The sequence below is a fragment of the Typha latifolia genome, chromosome 13 (genome assembly GCF_019914945.1).
Source record: "Typha latifolia isolate L0001 chromosome 13, TyphaL0001v2, whole genome shotgun sequence".
NCBI classification, from domain to species: domain Eukaryota; kingdom Viridiplantae; phylum Streptophyta; class Magnoliopsida; order Poales; family Typhaceae; genus Typha; species Typha latifolia.
Window position 1 is genome coordinate 789,051 of NC_133098.1, and position 20,971 is coordinate 810,021.

The 20,971-nt window shown below is 39.5% G+C and overlaps 5 protein-coding genes across 10 annotated transcripts; 4 read left to right on the top strand and 1 right to left on the bottom strand.

Annotated features, from left to right (window-relative positions):
- The first annotated feature begins 214 nt into the window (after positions 1–214).
- LOC140800453 (UDP-glycosyltransferase 89B2) lies at positions 215–1,889 on the top strand. The gene has a single exon (XM_073155257.1). It carries the CDS (start codon positions 341–343, stop codon positions 1,733–1,735), a length of 1,395 nt encoding a protein of 464 aa, XP_073011358.1. The 5' UTR covers positions 215–340; the 3' UTR covers positions 1,736–1,889.
- A 1,749-nt stretch (positions 1,890–3,638) lies between these two features.
- Positions 3,639–5,295, top strand: LOC140800013 (uncharacterized). The gene is made up of 5 exons (XM_073154635.1): positions 3,639–4,123; positions 4,236–4,293; positions 4,400–4,483; positions 4,576–4,717; positions 4,830–5,295. The coding sequence occupies exons 1-5, from the start codon at positions 3,706–3,708 to the stop codon at positions 5,118–5,120; spliced, it is 993 nt and encodes a 330-aa protein (XP_073010736.1). The 5' UTR covers positions 3,639–3,705; the 3' UTR covers positions 5,121–5,295.
- Positions 5,296–5,759: 464 nt separating this feature from the next.
- On the top strand, positions 5,760–10,948 carry LOC140799826 (calcium/calmodulin-regulated receptor-like kinase 2). Of its 2 annotated transcripts, none has more exons than XM_073154305.1 (8): positions 5,760–6,220; positions 6,824–7,216; positions 7,514–7,667; positions 8,573–8,699; positions 9,156–9,241; positions 9,332–9,403; positions 9,585–9,788; positions 10,119–10,948. In XM_073154305.1, the coding sequence occupies exons 2-8, from the start codon at positions 6,891–6,893 to the stop codon at positions 10,434–10,436; spliced, it is 1,287 nt and encodes a 428-aa protein (XP_073010406.1). In that variant the 5' UTR covers positions 5,760–6,220; positions 6,824–6,890; the 3' UTR covers positions 10,437–10,948. The 2 variants fall into 2 exon arrangements, with proteins under 2 accessions (XP_073010406.1, XP_073010407.1); XM_073154306.1 differs by having other exon boundaries at positions 5,996–6,220; positions 6,776–7,216.
- Positions 10,949–11,547: 599 nt separating this feature from the next.
- Positions 11,548–15,165, bottom strand: LOC140800289 (phosphatidylinositol 4-kinase gamma 7-like). 4 transcript variants are annotated; one of them, XM_073154983.1, is made up of 3 exons: positions 14,990–15,165; positions 14,277–14,326; positions 11,548–14,120 (listed from the first exon to the last, which is right to left on the bottom strand). In XM_073154983.1, the coding sequence occupies exon 3, from the start codon at positions 13,819–13,821 to the stop codon at positions 11,866–11,868; it is 1,956 nt and encodes a 651-aa protein (XP_073011084.1). In that variant the 5' UTR covers positions 13,822–14,120; positions 14,277–14,326; positions 14,990–15,165; the 3' UTR covers positions 11,548–11,865. The 4 variants fall into 4 exon arrangements, with proteins under 4 accessions (XP_073011084.1, XP_073011085.1, XP_073011087.1 ...); XM_073154984.1 differs by having other exon boundaries at positions 14,277–14,447; XM_073154986.1 differs by lacking the exon at positions 14,277–14,326 and having other exon boundaries at positions 11,548–13,958.
- A 1,450-nt stretch (positions 15,166–16,615) lies between these two features.
- LOC140799824 (O-fucosyltransferase 27) lies at positions 16,616–20,640 on the top strand. Of its 2 annotated transcripts, none has more exons than XM_073154300.1 (10): positions 16,616–16,928; positions 17,469–17,553; positions 17,636–17,706; positions 17,791–17,879; positions 17,995–18,238; positions 18,614–18,726; positions 18,819–18,909; positions 19,003–19,131; positions 19,242–19,792; positions 19,911–20,640. In XM_073154300.1, exons 1-10 carry the CDS (start codon positions 16,749–16,751, stop codon positions 20,359–20,361), a joined length of 2,004 nt encoding a protein of 667 aa, XP_073010401.1. In that variant the 5' UTR covers positions 16,616–16,748; the 3' UTR covers positions 20,362–20,640. The 2 variants fall into 2 exon arrangements, with proteins under 2 accessions (XP_073010401.1, XP_073010402.1); XM_073154301.1 differs by having other exon boundaries at positions 16,620–16,928; positions 17,817–17,879.
- Positions 20,641–20,971: the final 331 nt, after the last annotated feature.

Below are 20,971 nucleotides of genomic sequence, written 5' to 3' on the forward strand. Positions count from 1 at the left end.
TCAAAGATCTCCGCTTCTATTCGGGAGGAAGTTGATTGGGTTTCACTCCCCCGTTTGTTCCACAAATAATTTTCGATCACATAAATTCTATCTCTTATTTAATTTTCTTCTATATATATTTGAGATTTTTTTTGTCAGTGATTATGTTAGATGATTATTGCTCTCTACTTTCAACGTTGCCATTAAATTTTGATAGCAGTTTGCTAATATTTTAATTCAACAACTTTTTAATTCTCTATTAAATTTGTCTGAGGGTGTTGGAATAATCACACCATTTACACACACACACACAGAGAGAGAGAGAGAGAGAGAGAGAGAGAGAGAGAGAGAGAGGTTGGCCATGGCGGAATCGAGGAGAACTCCATCTGCCCATCTGTTGATCTTCCCTTACCCGGCTCAAGGGCACATGCTCCCCCTCCTTGACTTCGCCCACCTCCTCTCTTCTCGCGGCTTCACCATCACCATCGTCGTCACGCCGGCAAATTACCCCCTCCTCTCTCCTCTCCTCTCCAAGTCCCCCTCCATCCAAACCCTCGTCCTCCCCTTCCCTTCCTCTTCCCTTCTCCCTCCTGGAATAGAGAACGCCAAGGGCCTCCCCGTTCCTCAGTTCGCCTACTTGTTCCACCTCCTCCGGGCTCTCCACGACCCTTTACTCGCCTGGATTCGCTGCCAAACCACACCCGTATCGACGATCATATCGGATTTCTTTTTGGGTTGGACTCAACCTCTTGCGGTAGAGTTGGGGATCCCGCGAATCGTCTTCTCCCCTTCCGGCATCCTCGGCAGTGCCGTCACCCACTCCCTCTTCCGCCGGATGCCAAAAAGGCCCGACCTTAACGACGACGACTACCCGGTAGACTTCCCCTCCATCCCCAATTCCCCTGTTTACCCGTGGCGCCAGCTCTCGAGGCTCTTCCGGAGCTACGTGGAAGGGGACGAGGTTTCGGAATCCCTGAAACAGAACTTCCTCTGGAATTTGGAGAGCTGGGGAATTGTGTCGAACACCTTCCGTGCGCTCGAAGGGCCGTACCTGGAGCGGCCGATCGAGGACTTGGGCTGGAAGCGTGTGTGGGCAGTGGGTCCCCTGGCGCCGAAGGGCAGCGCCGCCGACCGCGGCGGGCGGAACCGCATGTCGGAGGCGGAGGTGACCACGTGGCTCGACGCGTTTCCGGAGGCCTCGGTGGTCTACGTCAGCTTCGGGAGCCAGGCAGCGCTGTCACCGCCGCTGGCGGCCACCATCGCGGCGGCGCTGGAGAAGAGCGGCGCCCCTTTCGTCTGGGCGGAGGCGCAGGGTACCGCCGCGATCCCGGAGGATCTCGCCGATCGAACGGTGGGGAGGGGCCTGGTTATCCGAGGGTGGGCCCCGCAGGTGGCGATCCTCCACCACCCGGCGGTGGGGTCGTTCCTGACCCACTGCGGCTGGAACTCGGTGCTGGAGGCGGTGGCAGCCGGGGTGGCGATGCTGACGTGGCCACTGACAGCCGACCAGTTCGTCAACGCGAGGCTGGTGGAGAATGAAGCCCCGCGCGGGGTGCGCGCGTGGGAGGGGTTAAGCTCGGTGCCGGACCCGGACGAGCTGGCCCGGGTGGTGTCCGAATCGTTGGGCGAGTCGGGTAAGGAGTTGAGGGAGAGAGTTAAGGACTTAAGTAGGAAGTCTACGGACGCCGTTAACCAAAACGGAAGTTCACATGCAGACTTGGAGGAATTGGTCCAAGAGCTGCTCAAGCTGCTATAACTTAGATTAGATATATCTATATATATATTCATCTTGATCTGCTCCAAACTACTAGATAGTATGAGTTCATTTACTTGCATAAGTTCATTTACCTACCTCTCTCCTCTTGTTACATTTTATATTATATTTTTCTTCCAATTTGTTATATTCAATAGTCGTCTTCTTTTTTTTTTTCGCTATAGTGAGCTTCTTTATTACAATATGGCTAAGTATAAAATCACAACCTATATTTTTACTAATTATTTTTTTAATTAATAATCATCTAATTAGTTTTCCTGACATTTTTATATAATATTCTACTATTATTAACCAATATTTTTTTATATCTACTAATTAAATAACTAAAATACTCTTGGAAAATTTCTAATATTTTTTTATTTAAAAGTAGTTGAATTTAATTAATTCAGGATATCATATGAAAGCTATTAAGGAAAAATAAAGAGAGCGGTCTAGTTATAATATCCTTTAAAGATTAAGTATTAATAAAAGAATAATAAAAATATAAGGTGTGATTTTAAAATTTTCTCTTTATTTTTTAAAAATTTATAAAGATTTATGATATTACTGAAATTCTATAATACAACTAGTATACATATATATATACAAAGAGTAGGTTAAAGATTGTTGCCTAAATAGTCTTAATATATAATCATTAATTCGGATCTCAACTCATATCCAGCAAAACTCGAATAACGACCGAACCGGGTCAAATTTTATAAGTCCAATTTCTCCTCCTAGTTGCTCAACAGTGTGATGCACCAAAGTCAAAGAACCATTTATGTCAAGGAAATGGAACATCTACCTCTGAGATGATGGTTGATCTAATCGTCTCCCCACTTGATAAATCCAATTCTAGTCATGAAACAAGAAATAATTGCAGAGGAACTTGACAAACTTGATAATGCTGCAATATACTTTTCTGATGTTCCTTTCATCCATGTATCTATCAGCAGGCAAAATCTATAGGTCACGAGTGGAATACATGAAAGATGAAGTATCCTAATCAATTAACTAGGGCTTTAAGGCATTTGGAGCCCAGGAGTAGGAACTAAGCTTGCACATTTTTCTTTTTTAGTTTTTAAAAGCCCATAGGTTAGATTTAACGTCCGAACGGTACAACAAAGCATTCTGATATATTAAAAGAAATGAGAATAGAGTGATAGCTCTTTGACACAAATCATATACTTAGTTCTATAATAAAATAATGCTATACTATAATTAAAAGAAAGATGAACCCAATAATTAAAATATAATTTAAAAATTTTATAGAGACAGAAGGATCAAAGATCACTCGCTAAGAACAATAAAAATAAAAAATTCTAAAACACTTAGGGATAGAGAGAAAGAGAAGAAAGAATGAGGAGGAAAAAAACTGGTGGCGAAGGTGTAAGGAGAAAACCCCTCCCAAGGAAATTGGCATGCGATACTCGAATTGCGATTTTTAGAATGATGATCTATTCTAATAATGAGCTAATCTTTTTGAGCTCTACCAATTTTTGAGATCCATAAATCGAAACAAACAATAAAGCTATAAGATTTAGGTGCACTAAAGTACCCTTGATCCTACTAGAACTCTCTAAATAGTGTGTTTCGACAAAGAGAATAGTACTAAGATAGGTAAGCTCGAGAAGATTTGAACTCGAGGTTTTGTCAGACAGTAGAGATAGATGCTCCTAACCAACTGAAAAAGAAAAAAAAATCAATCATATTGGCATTTAATCTCTTGTACTTAGAGAGTACTCCACACGTAAGACAGGGTACCACTATTGCATCCACTTTTGCGAAGATCCGCAGAAGCTTTCACAGAGCTACCATGAAATCCATATCCTACCAAACTGTCCTGATTCCTGCGCACTATTCTAAAACTTTATATATATATATATATTACAACTCTCAGCTCCTCAATTTTGTGACAAACTAACTCTCAATATTTTTCCTTATCACGAGCCACTACTTTTCTCTCTTGAAGCATGCTTACTCCAAGCATGGGAAGGCATCTCCTTGAGAGAAACCCAAGAGTTAGAGAAGTAGAGAGGAAGGCACGTACCACCAAGAGCTCAATGGGCAAGCATCTACAGAGGGTTTACCCACTTGGGATGCACAAGAGCAGCTCAAGTGCTACTCTGTCATCTCTCTCTCTGTCTCAGAACTCTAATGACTCTTCCATTGATAGTTCTATCTCTAGCTGGGAGAGGAAACTTCCACTCTCTTTTCGCAACATCTTGACCTCCTGGGGGAGGAGAGACTTCTCGCTAGGTGGCACTGGCAAGGACAAGTTTGTGTCTTTGGAGAGAAGAGGAGAGCTGTTCAATGATCATATGAAGGAGAGGGGCGCATCTCCTGCTGCTGGATGCTTGAAGAGATGCAATTGGATAACAAATTTCAGTGGTAATTTTATACAATTAAATCTCGATATGTTATTAACTAACTAACTAACTAACTAACCATTTAGTAATACTTATACAAGCTTATAACATTTCGATACATAATATTAATGCAGACGAAGCTTATATTTCCTTCCATGATGAATGCTGGGGTGTCCCAGTTTACAATGACAAGTGAGCTCTGCATACCTTTTCTTTCTTTTTTTCCTTTTTTTAAATAATTTGAATTTTCTTGATTATGGTAGTTAGTAATTGTTATTTTTTTTCGACGCGCTTGTAGCCGACTCTTTGAACTGCTTGCCCTCTCTGGCATGCTCATTGATCACAATTGGACTGAAATCCTCAAGAGAAGGGAGTTATACAGGTCTTTTTTTTTTGGCCTTCTTATCTAGAGACTTGCTGAATTATAGTAGCCTTGTATTTTTTTTTCTTTTTCCTGATAGTATGATTATGTAGGGAGGCATTTGCAAAATTTGATTATAACATCGTCGCGAAGATGGAGGAGAATGAGATCTTGGACATAAGTTCCAACAAGGAGCTGATGGTAGGAGAGTGCAGGGTGAGATGCATAGTGGACAATGCAAGGTGCATTCAGAAGGCAAGTCTTCTGATTGAGCTGATTCTTTCAAGGATAAACTCTTCAAATTACACAAAAATTGTAAAGATGCATTGCACCATTGTTTGAATTATATTTCCTTTTCTCCTTTTAGGTTGCCAAGGAATTTGGATCCTTCAGTGGCTACATCTGGGGTCATGTTAACCACAAGCCCCTGATTAACAAGTACAAGTATCCAAGAAGTGTTCCTTTCAGGACTCCAAAATCAGAAGCAATCAGCAAGGACTTGGTCAGAAGAGGTTTTCGCTTGGTCGGGCCGGTGATCGTCTACTCCTTCATGCAGGCCGCAGGGATGGCTATCGATCACCTTGTCGATTGCTATAGATTTCGCGAGTGTGTCAGAATTGCAGAGAGATCATGGGGCATGACTACCATGGCTATGTAGCTTATGCTCAATTTTGCCATCTCTTCTATCTGCAAGTAAAGTTCAGCATCCATCTGAATGCACCCTTCAGAATGCTGAAGACTATCTGTAAATATTAATTTCCATGTTCATAAAGAAGCTTACCTTCAGCCAACAAAGGTTTATTCATATCTTCTTCTATCTAAATTAAGAAACATTTGTGTGTTTAAAGTTGAGCAATAATTCTCTATTGAGAAATACTTTCAGAAGTACATCTAGGCCAATGGACTAGTTGAAGGAAAAATAATGCTCTACACTAACAACTCCAATTAGCCTAAACCATCAACCTCCTTAGAGAAAACTAATACTAATTTAGACCATATATTAATTCTCTATTGCTTTTGAAAATTAATAATTCTTTGTACTAGCCTATTATTATTGGATTGATTACATCCAGCACAGATGAGAAAATTATTCAAGTTAGAGGGTGAATTATTTTATTCTCTCTAGAAAAGTTGAGAGAAAGCAAAAGAAGAAACTAGCTCGACAAGGACAATAATAATACTAGCAATAGTTATATGAATATTAGCAATAGTTAAATTTTTGTGTGTGTAATTAAATCCTATTCAGTATTTTCAGAGAAGCCTCCATTAAGATGCCAAAAAGGAAGCCACTAAGGTTGGTTGACTAAAGTTAAGACAATTTATTGAGTTGCAATCCAAAGAGGCGGATTCCTCGCAGACAATTCCGTCCGGCGCATAGAAATTGGAGGATAAATCCCATTTTATCAGAGTAGAGCATTAATTATTCCTGCAAGTATCCCACAGTCTTGTTAATCTAATGGCCACCCAAATAATTTTTGGCTAAACTGTTCATCTCCCACTCGATACAAAAACGGCAAAAGAATAAGCAAAAGCGCGTAAAAAAGGGTCTAAAGATTTTCTCGAGTTTGCTTATTCCTCTCTTTGGACCTCGTCTCCTTGCTTGTTCCCAACAAAGTCCACGCGCCCTCTCTTCTTAGGGAGAAATGAGAACAGTATCGGCCTATCCCCATCTCCTTCTCTCTAAAGTCGCGGCAGAAGGATGCAAAAGACTCTAGCTTTGATGGGTCCGCAAAGAAGTATTGGTTTTGTTGCTGAGAGGTATATATGTTCTCCTTCTAGTTGAGGTTCTTGAGTTGCGTGTGATGCTTTCCGAGATGGGGTTGGGTAAAGGCTGCAGCTTTTTGTTTTTAGCTTCTTCTTTTTTCCCGGATTTAGTGGGTGATTGTTGGTTCTTTGATCGTCTTGGCTGATATCTCTTTGTTCCCGTCAAGTTTTAAGCCTGATCAGATCGATCTGCTGACAGTTTTCGATTTCGTTCGTGTTTGGTGTTCTTGGGGTGTGCATTATTTGGTGTGATTCGTGGAAATTTTGGATTTTGGTTGGAAATTTTAGGCGGTTAGCTTCTTTTGGCTGATGGATCTTGTTACTTGGGAAATTTAGGCTTCTTAATAATTTTAAATCCAAAAATTGAGCTGCTTGGACTTCAGAAGGTTCTTTAAACTTTATGGCCAGCTGAGTTTTACCTTTCCTTTCCTCCCCTCCAATTCTTTTCAAAGCAATAGGAAAGCATAACAGTAAGTGGTTTTCTGTTTGTTGGACCGCTGTGAGTGTAGAAATTTGATCTAACTGATATCAGTGTTCATGTTTTGACAGAAAAGTAGAACATTGATCTTAAGCTGAATCAATGCTCATTTTTGACAGAAAAGTTGACATCCTGTTATTCCTTCAAGATGTTATGTTCCTCGAAACGTCAAAAGGGAATTGAGAGATGGATAATGAAACTAAGATAGTTATTGGTGTCACTGTTGGTGTCGCCATTGGGATCTTGGTTGCGATATTTGCATTTATTATTGCCAGGTTCTATAGAAAGCGCGCTAATGTCCAGCAAAGCTTGCGCGAGCTTAGCTCGCCATCTCTTCCGATCCGTACAAATGGTGTCAATGCAAGTGTTGATTCTAGCGTGTCTCTCTCAGTTTCCGAGAGTGTGCACGACCTAGAATATGGGGTGAAAAAGAATACTTTCTGGGGTGGACGACGACAGCAAGATAGAGATATATTTTCCTCTATGTCAGGAATACCAAGATACTCCTACAAGTATGTCTATAACTATTTTGTATGATGGAATGCGCATATAGTGGCATTGTGATGCTAGATGAGGCATAGCAATTGTTGCATATATTTAAAGAAATATACCAGTGCTCTTAATTCATAGAAAATTGTTGCATTGTGATGCTAGATGGGGCATAGCAATTGTTGCACATATTTAAAGAAATATACCAGTGCTCTTAATTCATAGAAAAATCAGATTTACAGGTTATCCATCTCTTATCAGTTTCATGATACCTAATGATATGAACACGGATGCTCACTGTTATGTTTTTGTAAATCCAGGGATATCCAGAAAGCTACAAAGAACTTCACAACCGTTATAGGGCAGGGATCTTTTGGTCCAGTGTATAAAGCTGTAATGCCTACAAGTGAAGTTGTAGCTGTAAAAGTTCTTGCAGCTGATTCAAAGCAAGGGGAGAGAGAGTTCCAGACAGAGGTTTGCTATTCAACCTACACCCTAAACTGAAGTTTCCTCCAGATTTTACTATTTCATCTGCAAATTCTAGCTCTTGATTTGCCTATTAAACTCCAAAATCACTGACCTTGCCCTTATCTAGTAGTCAAAGAAAAAAAGTTATATATCACTAATAAATATTAGGTCAACACACCTTTTTCTTTTTCTTTTAAAATGGTTTCAATCTTCTTTTTCTTGCAACAACTTTTCGACAAAATTTTAAAACCTAAGGCCTTGCTTGGTTTGAGGCTAAGCCATGAACTCAATTAGTTAGTCTCATTTTTTAGTTTTGATTTTTTGAAAAATAAACTTAATTAGATATGAAAAAGATAAAAAGATGTTTGATTACTGAACTAGTTTATGAGTCCCTGAACTAGTTCAAGATGAGCTCCTAAACTTAAAGCAAACAAGACCTAAATGCTTTGAAACTTCCATCAGAACTGAGAAGTATGAGCAGATAGCTTGGCTGGTCCTTAGGAAAATTCTTTCAACTTGTTTTCTCTTTTTGAATTATGATATTAAATATAAATTTGTGCATGCTATTTGCAAAGCTGGTGCATCTTAAATCATGTAGTACGAGAGATAATTCCATTTAAAGAAATGTGAAGCACAGAGCCTCCCATTTGTTTTCTGTTCCTTTTCAATTTATGCTATGATAATAGTGCATTAGAGAGTTAAGCGGTAAAAAGTCGTAGTCTATCCTGTTGTTCAGGGCAAAATATCTATATTATAAACTACATGGGCCCCAAATAGTTGGGACTACAGGCTTTGTTGTTATAAGCTACCTCTAGGTCCTTACATCTGTACAATCAGATACAATAGCCTGTTATGCTGAAATTAATGTTTCTACAAGGACTTATTCATAATTTATCTTCATTCTTTTGTAGGTGGTATTGCTTAGCAGGTTGCATCACAGAAATCTAGTCAATTTGGTTGGGTACTGTATTGATAAAGGTAAACGCATGCTCGTGTACGAGTACATGAGTAATGGGAGTCTAGCAAGTCTCTTGTTTGGTAAGTTTGATAATTTCCTCTTAACCTATTTGTAGTAAATTTCTCTTGACCTGATTCCAGGATTGATCTGTTTCTTGAATGGGTTGCAATCAATTCAGGCATCTATCTTTGCCACTCATGCAACCCAAGGATAAAATTTAAGAACCTGAGGATAAGATTTGAATTTGGAAAACATTTTGTGGTTAAATAAGATACTAAAGTGGCTGGTGAATTCTCTTCATCAGTTCCACTGTCTTTCTCACTCATGCATACTAATGATATTATGAACAAAATTAAGGTGGTATTTTAGTTATGAATGTTTGCAAACTTTTGCATTTCATTGTGTTTCTGTATTGGAACTGTCATAGTTTTTTGTCAAACTTGTTAAGGCTTCTAACTTTCTATTATCTCTATTATAGAGATTGGTGCTTTAGTTTTTCCTTTTCCTAAATGGATCTGTATCTTGGCCTCTCCTAGGTGATAATCCACATGCTTTGAGCTGGGAAGAAAGGCTACAAATTGCTCATGATATTTCTCATGGGATCGAGTATCTTCATGAAGGGGTACAGCGAACTATTATCATGCAGATTATACTTTGAGCTGTTAATTGTTTGTTCCTGCCAATTGATGAAAGCAATGATTCTTTTGTGCAGGCAGTTCCACCTGTCGTTCATCGAGATCTAAAATCTGCTAATATACTCCTAGACAAGTCTATGAGAGCCAAGGTGAGATAATTACATATTAGTAGTAGCATATGTCCATACTCTGCTGCTTCATATTCCTTCATTACTTCACTGATTACTGAACCTTTCTTATGTTACTCAGAATGGAATTACTACTTTCTAACTTTTACATTTTTCAAACTCCAGTTTATGTGTTCTGTTCTTGATGCAACTCATCTCTCAGGTTGCTGATTTTGGGCTTTCAAAGGAGGAGGCATTTGATGGAAGAAAATCTGGCCTTAAGGGTACATATGGTTATATGGATCCTGACTATATGTCAACAAACAAGTTCACAAAGAAGAGTGACGTATATAGCTTTGGCATCTTATTGTTTGAACTCATAACAGCCATAAATCCACAGCAAGGTTTAATGGAGTACATCAATCTTGTATGTTCTTATGCCACTGCTATTTTATTCGAGAAAAAAATAATATTTGCAGCTTTAATCAAAACGGATATGTTACACCACTAAAGTTTGACCATAAAAGAAGTCACAGCGGACATGAATTCTTTAGTAATAACAAACTAGTTTCATTGTGGAAAAGCTTTTACATGTCAACTGTCATAGATATAACAATATGTTAGCCACATCAATCGGGAGGAATCTTGTTATCAATAATCTTTTGGTTTATCAAGATATCAATATCAGATATGTTGCTATTTACTGTGCTTCAATATGATCAATTTTTCATGCATAATGAGATGCCACTCTTCTCAGGCAGCAATTGGTGGTGATGGAAAAGCTGATTGGGGTGAGATACTTGATAAGAATCTATTAGGCAATGCCAATCCTGACGAGCTCAGTCTTCTTGCTGAGATTGCTCATAGGTGCGTGCACAAGATTCCTAGAAAACGTCCCTCTATATCAGATGTTACTCAGGCTATTTCGAGAGTAAGGCAGCGGCGTCTTACAAAAGAAGATACGATGCCTTTCTCAAGGAGTGATACCTCAGGAATTATAAGGAGGATAGAACTTCAGCAAGTGGAGCTGACTCACATGACCAGCGTGAAAACGTGTGCAACCTCAATAGCATGAGGTCTTCTCAGACTCCTTTTCTCAGCTATGCTCATTGATCATTCAAGATATTGAGATCACTTTTTGCTCCTTGCCAAGATTGATTCTTAATCAGTGAGAAACATGGTTGGTTTCAACAATGAGTCGACCAGTAAATATCTACTCGCAATCTAGGATTGAGTGGCCATAGAGAAAGTGGGAAAAGGAAATGTATGAAGATGTTAGTCACTTCCAACATAAATCTGTTGCTGCCTCTGACTGATGCTTGTTCTTCTCATGCTCAGTTCAAGCTACTCAAACTATGATCATGCTGCCTGTTGACACACATTTGTGAAGAATCGTACTGTTATAAGTTTAGTCTCATTTACAAGCTATCTGAATTTAGTATGACTGTAGAAGGAAAACCAAAGATTATACCATGTATATAGACTTCAGTTTTTCATGTGTCGCAATGTTGAGTGTTTATTGCAGTAAGGATTTCACATTGTAAGTCGCCTCTTATTTCAAAATTTTCATTAATATCAGCTTCTCTATGGACGCATGCTTATTGGTGATGCTTATGCTATTATCTGTTATTACTGTCCCTCCCATCCAAATCTACCGTAGTAGATGAGAACGCCACTATCTTGAATCACTTGCGAATTATATTTTGATGATGTTATCCATATTTTTCAAATTCTTCTCAAATTCACACACGGTTTACTAGTGCTTCATTTTAATAATTTGTCTCATTATAGTAAAAGTAAATGAACAATTAGTTAAAATAGAGATCCTATAAAGACTATTGAGCATGGCAAAGATAAATTCGAACAGTCAATCGGATAAAGCTTAATTGATTAAATAGGCATATGCTATATGAGAGCATTCAGAACCTTTAACAACTTCCATATTTAGTGGAACATAGTTAAGTTCTAATTTTTTGTTTTTAAAACATTGGCGCACTAAAATACGGAATTTTATTTTTAATCCACTATTCCAAGGGAAGGACATTTTAAGAACTTCTTGTGTAACAATATGCACGAATATCCAGCATAGAACATCAACAGCATGAACATTCTGAAGGACATCATAAACCTGAGCCCCCTTGGAGATATCAAGATATCATCAATGTGCAGATCAAAGGGGCAAGATAAGAGATAAAAGCAGATGCCCATAGATTATATAAATGCTGATCTTATAAGTATTTCACTGGAAAGGCATATACTGAGAAAGGAAAACAGGCAGGGTGAATCATAGTCACCCCTTCACTTGACATCCAACTAGACTCCGGAAGATTATATACATGCCACATAAGGGCTATCACAGCTCAACTTGGACTCAATTCATTAAACACCATTGACCCTCCTGGTAACCCAGTAAATGATGGTCTTATTCTTTGGCTCACCCTGCGTTCAAACAACTGGAACTGAATAGGCAATCTTCCCCTACACTCTTTTGATCTGACTCCTACTCAAAACTGGCAAGAAGTGCCCAGCCTCTGCATCTGCCTCTGGCCAGCAGTCCAACGCTTCTGGGCGTGGAAGGCGCCGGGCAGCAGCTCCTGGAACTTCTCAAGGAATGCTGCCCATTCCTCCTCGCCCATGTCTGCCAATGTCACAAAACTTGCACTTACAGGCAGCTTCTCATTCGCACTCCTGTTCTTAACTTGAAACCCGATGTAACTGTAACTGTTGTTAGTTTTGGTATTATCTTTACCCTTCGGAAAGCTGCAAAGATAGCGGTTTCTTTTCTCCACAAGGCTAACCCCTTTCAGCGACTTTGATAGTTTTGAAGCAGTAGGAAGCCACTTGTTAAGAGGCTTGAAGCAAGTGGTATCTTCTATGTTATTCTCCTCATTGTCATCATCTTCTTCTTCATCCTCCTTGACACTCTCATCTAATTTTGACAGTGAACTTCTGGAACTTCCCCGCTTAAATCCAAGACATGAAGGAAGTGCTTTGGGAATGATCGCATTATCCTCACAATCAATGTCAAATTGGATAACATCATCATCATCTCCAGAGTCTGCTTCTGAGGGAGCAGCTACCTGTCTTTCTGTCACAAAACTCTTTGCTTCGATGCAAATAACCTCCAGCTCACTTGGTTCTTCCTCCATACCTGTGAACTCCCTGCTCATCATCTGACCAATTTCTGCCAAACAAAGGCCGAAAGATGCAGCTTCCTTAAGTAAGATTGTTGAGAGGACCAACACCCTAAGACATGCTTCACGGATCATTGGAAGTTCCATACGAAGCATTTCAGAATCTTTTATTGGATCTAGATTAGCAATGTACTCAAGTTCATCCTCTGAAAAAGGAATCGATGCTTGCGGCCAATGGATCCATTCAAAATAAGGATCCTCCAAGCTCTCTGGTAAGCAGAGGCCATGATCGATAGGAATCAGTTCCGTTTGAGCACCAAACTTACTTGCTCCATTTTCAAGCTTCCGCACCAAAAGGTTTCCAGCATGTCGATCAGTGTTGAAGATTCTAACATCAAGTATCCCAATCCTATGTACAGCCGAAACAGAAAAACTTGAGGTCCCATGGTCACTAGCATCAAAGTCGTGAGGAATGAACTGCTGGAATGATGCAATCTTGCTAACAGCTCGTGTCTTCCTGTTATAAGCTTTGATATTATTACAGTCAACACCTTCGTTCACATGGAAGACAGAGTGGGTAATCTTGACCAGGACTGTCGGAGGAACACTGGCAAAGCCACCATAGTCCAGGAGGTATGCAGCAACCTCCCTAAACCCTGTCTCACCAACCCGCACTGATCTTTTGAGACCTGGTTGTCCAAGGGCTTTCCCAATAAACCCTTTCGGATTGTTGGGTGCAAATGGCTCCTCATCAGTTGGCTTCACAATAGCAACACTCTCACCCTTGATGTTCCTGAAGTAGTAGGCACCTCCAAGCCCACTCTGAACGGATATTGGACCAACGCCACTTTTTATAGCCTTCACAACATCATTAACAAGCGGCTTTGTTTGAGGGCAGCAGCCTGAGCACCCCAAAATTTCAATCAGACCACTTCGATCTCCTTGTTGGAGATCCATACCAGTAGGAGACAGGCACGGGCTGGATGAACTCCTGTGCAAGAAATTCCTTGTGAGTAGTAAGGGCGAGTCATTTCGGATGGCACTAAGGTCATTCTTCAGAATACGGTCGCCAAATGTTAGAGAACTCTCCTCTGTTGGAAAATTAAGAGCTAACTGCAACTTCCTTTTCACAGTGTGGACATTGTCGCCACGATCCAATTCAATGCCCAAGACGCAACCAGTGTCAGTTTGGACAAAAATACGTTTCCACAAGGCAGGTCTTCCCTCGCTCTTGTTTGTTCCATGGTACTCGCTGCTGAAGCTGCGATTCAAGGCTGCAATTGCCATATGGGTCTGAACAGGGCTATCCAAGTTGGGAGACATCATACAGTCCAATGAGGGGCGTAAGGTTAGCACTGCTCAGGGCAGCAGCAAAGGCTGGGCCTTTCTTCCTTCTCTTCTTCTCTCTCTTGCTCACGCCAAACACCCAGGCTGACGCGATAATGGAGAGTGGAAGAGGCAGTCTGTGATCAATCATTAAGTTATGAAGTGGATATTGGATACCGACCTTCAACTTTGGACCAGAAGGGAAAGAAAACAAAGCGTGGATGTAGAGAAAGATCAAGATGATATGGCTTCCCCTACATTGGGAAAGCCATCATCAAATAAGCACAGAGAACCAAATCCTGTCAAAGAAAATGTGAGAAAATTATAACAATCTTACAATAAAGTCTATCCTAAACCGTTAACAAAGCAACAACAAAAAGAAGGGTCATCTCAAAATGGGATCATTTGTTGTTCTCTGTTTCACTTATTAGCTGCGGAAAGGAGGAGGTTGATACCTTATGAAGCCAAACATGAACGAAAGAGCCAAGTATTTCCCTGCATGAATCTACTAGTAAGCGGTTAAAATCTATCAGAAAGTGTGGATCAATTTGCTTGTGTACATATCATAATTTTGAATCCCGAAGGAATAAATTCCTTTTTCTTTTCCCTGGGGTAAGTCAATGCTCCTAAAAAAATGAAGAAGGGAATCACAAATAGCAAGACAAAGTGTTGTAAAACCAAGAAGAGATCGCTGCATTATGCAACTAGATAATTTATTAATGAAGCATTGGTAATGGAGATGAGATTAATAGTTTGCTATTGCAACTAGCAACTCATCTGAACTATATGCATAAATTTAAATATATATATATATATATATATATATATATATATATATATATATATATATATACTAAAGGTTACAAAGAGAAGCCTTAAGATCTGGAGAAGGAAACGGGGGGCGGGGGGCGAAATAAAAAAAATAAAAAGTAAAAGAAGAAATCGACGACGAACAACTCAACAAGACTGTCACCCTATTAAACTCAACAAGACCTCCCATTTTATACCAAAAGATCAAATCAACTCCTAAAAATCGCATAATAATCCCCAAAAATCCGTTAAATCCTCCAAAAAGAGATCCACGGGATCAGCATTCTCTACGTCGGAAAAAGAAACTAACTTTGGGGCCAAATCACGACACTGGAAGAAGCGACGAGATCGAACTCACCAGTGGCGTAGATCCAGCTCGGAAGCTGGCCAAGCTCGAGCAGGAGAACGCCGACCACGTCCTCCGCCCACCGGCGGCAACCGATGGCAAGGATTCGATCAAGGGGCGATCCAACGGTCGAGACTACAGCGGTAGAAATCTCTCCCCCCTCCCTCTCTCTCTCTCTCTCTCTCTCTACTTTTTCCTCGAATCATCATCCCCCATTTAACTCCAAACGACGGGATTCTTACATTTACACCCCTAATATTTTTCTAATTACAATTTAAACTCGTATTTTTAAAATTTGACTTCCTACCTTGTAGTAATTTTCCTATGGATCCAAAGGAAATCTGAATCTAGCTAGACTTACTATGACCGTCTGTTTATTGTTGGGCAGTATTAGGTGTTGTGTGTGTGACAAAGAAAGTATCTAAAAAATATATTATTATGAGGAATCATCATTATGTACATATTTATACAATAATTTTAATTAATTAAGTTTGATGAGTTCATGATGCCTCCTTATGTTAGCATGCATATGCATAATGCATAATGCATAATGCATAATGCTCCCTTATTTTTCTACAACTCTGCAAAGCTGACAGAACCCAAACGCACTCATCATCATTTTATTCCTCGATCCATGGTAGAAAATATGGCAAAGCAATCAAACTCTCACGAGGCTTGACAGGAACACTAACTTTATTAGTAATAATCACGTTAAAAATAGGCTAAATTCTGCAGCCATCTCGTTAAATCTTAGGTAGATTCTTTGTCCTCGGGGCTCTAGCCAAGACTGTAACGTGAGGGCCCACAGCGTCCAAGCAATGGAAAATGGGCCAAATTTTGAGCCTACTCTTTTGGTTTCCTATTGGGCTGGGCTTACCAAGTAGAATTCCCAGGCACTCTAGAGCAGGATCAATGCGCTGGCTTACACCCTTTTTTTTTTTTTTTTTTTTTTTTTTTGGAAAGGTAAGAATATTTTATAGATTTTCGATTAATTTAAACCAAAATGTATGCGAATATTGATACAGATATTATTATTCAACTCATATTCACATTGTGTAAACTATCAACATAAAAATAAGAGAGAATAAAAAAAAAATCACAACTCATGTCTAATAAATATCCAATATAAATTGGATTGGGTTAAATTTGATCCGACCCGTTTTCAGCCTTAGCTCCGGCCATAACTAACCCAAAGGTCTACCTACCAGTCTACCGGTCCCTTTCCCACTACCCACAATAGTAGTGGCACTCACGTGCCCATCACGATTCGTGAATCACGAGGCTTCTCTCTTCCAATCCCTAGCGTCCGATTCGCCATCAGAGCCATCCCCATGCGATCTGGTGGACCACCCAAAGCACTACTGCTTAAAATGAACCAGAGTGGAACATGGTTCAACTGCTGTTTGACTGGTTGACTCTTTTCCACTGCACCCATCTTAATGTGTTTATCCGATACTCTGCATCACGATATGCAGGAATTTATCGCATCCAAGTTACTTGGCATCCTTCTAATGGCCACTAGTTCCATTCCTGTAATTAAGCTTGCATTTATGTAAGTCTGAAAAATAGTAAGAGGCCAATGCGTGTCAGAGATAACACACTGTAATTAACTGTTCCCCTACTCCTTTCTGAGGATTTTTCTAAGAAGCTCAGTTTCCCATTCTTGGATCCTGGAAGAGTAGTAGGGGTGTTAGTACCAGTACCAGCAGAGATCTCTGTTGGGTTTCTGGGCATATTGTGCTGTTCTTGTTGCAATTAGAGGGAGGAGGAGATGGCCCTCAAATCCAAGATGAAATGGGTAGCCTTGTGTGGCCTTGTGCTCTCTCTTCTATCCATTTTCACCCACTTCCTCCTCGCCTTCTACAGTGGGAGGAGCTTCGAGCTCTACCCAGAAGGGTTCATTGCCTTGTCTTGGAGGGAGAGGCATCAGAAGACTGCCCTTCCTACTATGGTGAGGGATTCAGAACCCATAAAGGTTGCATCTTTTTTGTGGCTTTAACTTGTGAGAATATATGGGTTTCGATATTTCTTTAGTGCCCTTTTCCCTTTACCATCTTGTCATTTTGGTCCCTTTTGAGTTAGTTCAGCTGCGGACTAGATCAAGAAAAATGACATGGATGTGAAATTTTACCTGTGATGGGTGTTTGTAAAATCCCCTTTTGGGCATCTCCTTAGTTAGCAAATTTTATAATTGTTATGTCTTTTTAGAATAAATGATTGCGATTATGTAGTACTGCATTTTTGTTAAAGATTCTGTAATTGGAGCTTCAATTATTATATCTAAGAGCTTCTTATACAATAACACATTGCACTCTCTCTCTGTTACCTATGTTTCTCCCTTTACATGTCTCTGTCGAATGTATAATCTGGAACTGTTGTGTTAAATGCACAGGTTTTGGTCTTATACATGAGGTTGATGCTTTCTAAAGTTTTCTTATGCCATTTGATATTTTGATACTTATACTTATTAATACTCTTCTTGATGTTTTAGAATCCAATTTATAGAAGATTATGGGGTCCGGTACGGCATCTGGAGTCGCTTCTTCCATATGCAAATCCCCGAGGAAGCTATGAAGGTCAGTTCTTTCTGCATAATAGTAAAATTTTTCAGCATGTTAAGGTTCTTCGATTTTCTTAAATGCTTTTTCCTATTGTTAGGACGCGCTTCAGAAACGAATGGTTACATTTTTGTAAAGATACAAGGAGGTTTTCATGAGATTAGAAATTCGGTAAGAAAGTGATTTCATTAGCTATACGATAAAAGGAACCCTTTATGTATTCTAGTGCTTATCTGGATTATTTGTTGCTTCTAGATATGTGATGTTGTCGTGGTTTCTAGGCTTCTGAATGCTACCTTAGTTATTCCAGAACTCCAATCTACTACTGGCAATAAGGGTGTCAGGTATACACTTTTTATACAATCTCTAATTCATTATTATGCCATTTGTTAATTTGTTTTATTACAAATTTGTTTTTGGAATTTGTCTGCCAATCATGTAAGGTACTGTTTTTTGCAGCTCTTCTTTCAAAAGTTTTTCATATCTTTACAATGAAGACCACTTCATTTTAGCGTTAGCAAAGGATGTCAATATTATAAACACCCTGCCTCGAAATATTAAAGCAGCAAAGAGGAGAAAGGAAATACCTTCTTTTAAGGTGCACTATTCAGCTTCTCCAGATTTTTATCTCAAAGTAGTTCTTCCAGCATTGAGGCAGTATGTTGTAGTGGAGCTACAAGTTGCAGAAGGGGGATGCTTGCAGGTACTTTTGTCTTAGTTAATAGCTATTTTGTGTAGAGAAAATCCATTTCATTGTTTTCATACAATTTCTTGATTGCCAGAGGAATAATCCTCGTGACTTCATCTTACAGTTTGCTCGCATTCAGCTCTTTAGCTAAATTTAGTAGTATAGCCCACGCCCCATATATCCAGCAAATGTAATGACACCTTGGTTCATGAATGATTGGATCATTATGCTCAAACAAAACATCCCTAATTTTGTTTATTATTCAGACTAGATAATCGTTCCTGAGGGCTTCTTTGCTGAAAATTAGCATAACATTTTAAGATAGATATTGAGTAGGCATATTCTTACTTCCTACTGTACTTAATTTATTCTTTGCACTCAACAAAACAGGCCATTCTGCCACCCCAATTTGAAGAGCATCAGAGACTTAGATGTAGGGTTGCCTTCCATGCTCTTTTGTTCCGTCAAGAAGTCAAGGATCTTGCTATGAAGATTCTTCACAGGTGATACGATCTTTATTTCAAGTATCCTAAACCTATATTTTTACTCCACATATTCTCATAATTCAACATCTTTTATGCTTTAAACTTGTCAGATTACGTGCTTTGGGGAAACCTTTTATAGCATATGATGCTGGAATGACTCTTGATTCTTTAGCTTATCATGGCTGTGCCGAGCTTTTCCAGGTAATGGTTTGTAATTACAAACATAATGTATGCTCATTGACGGCATTCCACAAGGATAAATCTTGGAGGCATCTTACAGTAAGATTTTTGCAGGATATTCATACTGAACTTATACAACGCAGAAGACTGTGGATGATTAATCACAAATTGATTAAGGATAAGCTTTCTATAGATTCCACCAAACAACGACTTAATGGTTCTTGTCCGCTTATGCCAGAAGAGGTATGTTATGACTGAAGCATTTCTTATAATTTATGTTTGATTCATCATTTTGACCAATAAATATTACAAGTGGACGGTCCGGTAATATGTAGCCAGAATTTATTTTACAGGTTGGTATTCTTCTTCGTGCATTTGGCTATTCATCGGACACGGTAATATATGTTTCAGGGGGAGAATTATTTGGCGGACAGAGGATAATGACTCCTTTACGCGCCATGTTTGAGAATGTACTTGAGAGGAGCTCCCTTTGCTCTCCTAAGGAGCTGTCTAAAATTTATGGTCATGAGGATCGTCTTGTAACTTCCCAACTACCACCAGCTCCTAACAATGAAGAAATGCTGCTTGAAGCATGGAAAACCACAGGTCCACGGCCCAGGCCACTTCCACCGCCTCCTGTAAGGCCGAAGTATCAAACGAGCACCAATAACTGGTGGCATTGGTTATCTGACATTGACGTAAAACCTGAGATGACAATCATGGAGTTGAGAACTAATGCTCACAAACTTCTTTGGGAAGCAATTGATTATATAATAAGTGTTGAAGCAGATGCATTCTTCCCAGGTTTCGATCAAGATGGCAGGGGACACCCAAATTTTGCTAGCTCAGTCATGGGGCACCGCCTTTACCTATATGCTGCATCAAGAACATTTCGACCAAAGAGGTATGCATTATGCAATGCATTTTACACACGGAGTTGCATTAGAAACAATCAGGCTTCCTTTGTCTTCAATAAAATGAACCTGATATCAACTATTTGTTTTCCAAATGCACCAAAACAGAGAAGTCATAGCCAGACTTTTTGAGGACGCTCAAGGTAATCTTTACAATGCAAATCGAACTTGGTGGAACTTGGTTTGCAAGCATCTCGATGAGACCTTGCTAGAGGAGCTGAATGAAGCATCAATGAAGTGGAAACCGGTGTCATTTCTCTCCCACCCACTACCCGAATGCTCCTGCTTAAGGCGATGGCCATTTGAAACATCAAGCCATGCTCATGCTCCCTTAAACGCGTCACGATCCAGTGGTCTATTCGGAGTAGAGTACTTCTGCCCTGGATGGATGGGCACCGAGACGAGCCCAATTTCTGAGAAAGAAGCTGTGGAAGCTAGTGATTTGGCACCTCTTCAACTCTTTCAATGGAACAGTGCAAGTGACATTGGTGTGCCAGATACTACTACCAGAGAAGATGCGCTGATGGAGGATGAAGATGTTGAGAGTGGTGAAGGATGACTAGAAACTTAGTAACTATCATGAACGATTATTTCAAGCATATCTAATGGCCAGTCTAATTGCTAATTTATGACCATGGTATCTTCAAATTTTTGCAAGGGCTTCAGAGCTGAATTGTGTCTAATTCATTTTTCTTTTTCTTTTTTTCCTCCCAAGAGCTGTCTTCTCTAGTTGAGAAATAAGAATGACTGTAAAATCTTTGTTTGTAAAAAGGAAATCATTATTTTGTTCTTGTTGTGATTGAATTGTCGTAATGGATATATCTTTACTCTTCACACATCTTTGGTTTACACTTGTTAATTGGCAGAATGATGTATAGTGCAAGACTGGTGAATTGGGAACTAAAGAAAGTGATCCAGAGATACTACTTTGCATATTTATCAGAAAAAAGAGAGGACAAAAAGGTTATTTAGTTTTTAAAATAATAAAAATAAGTATTATATGCCAAGTTTTACATAATATTTTTGTATTTTATCATAAAAAATAAACGGATTCAGTTTTAAGAATTCAATCTTCCTATTATTAAAATCTAAGAACTCTTTTATTTCTATAAATAGTCAATTGATAAATAATTCAGGAAAAAAGAGAATTTATCTAGTTGGGTGTTACT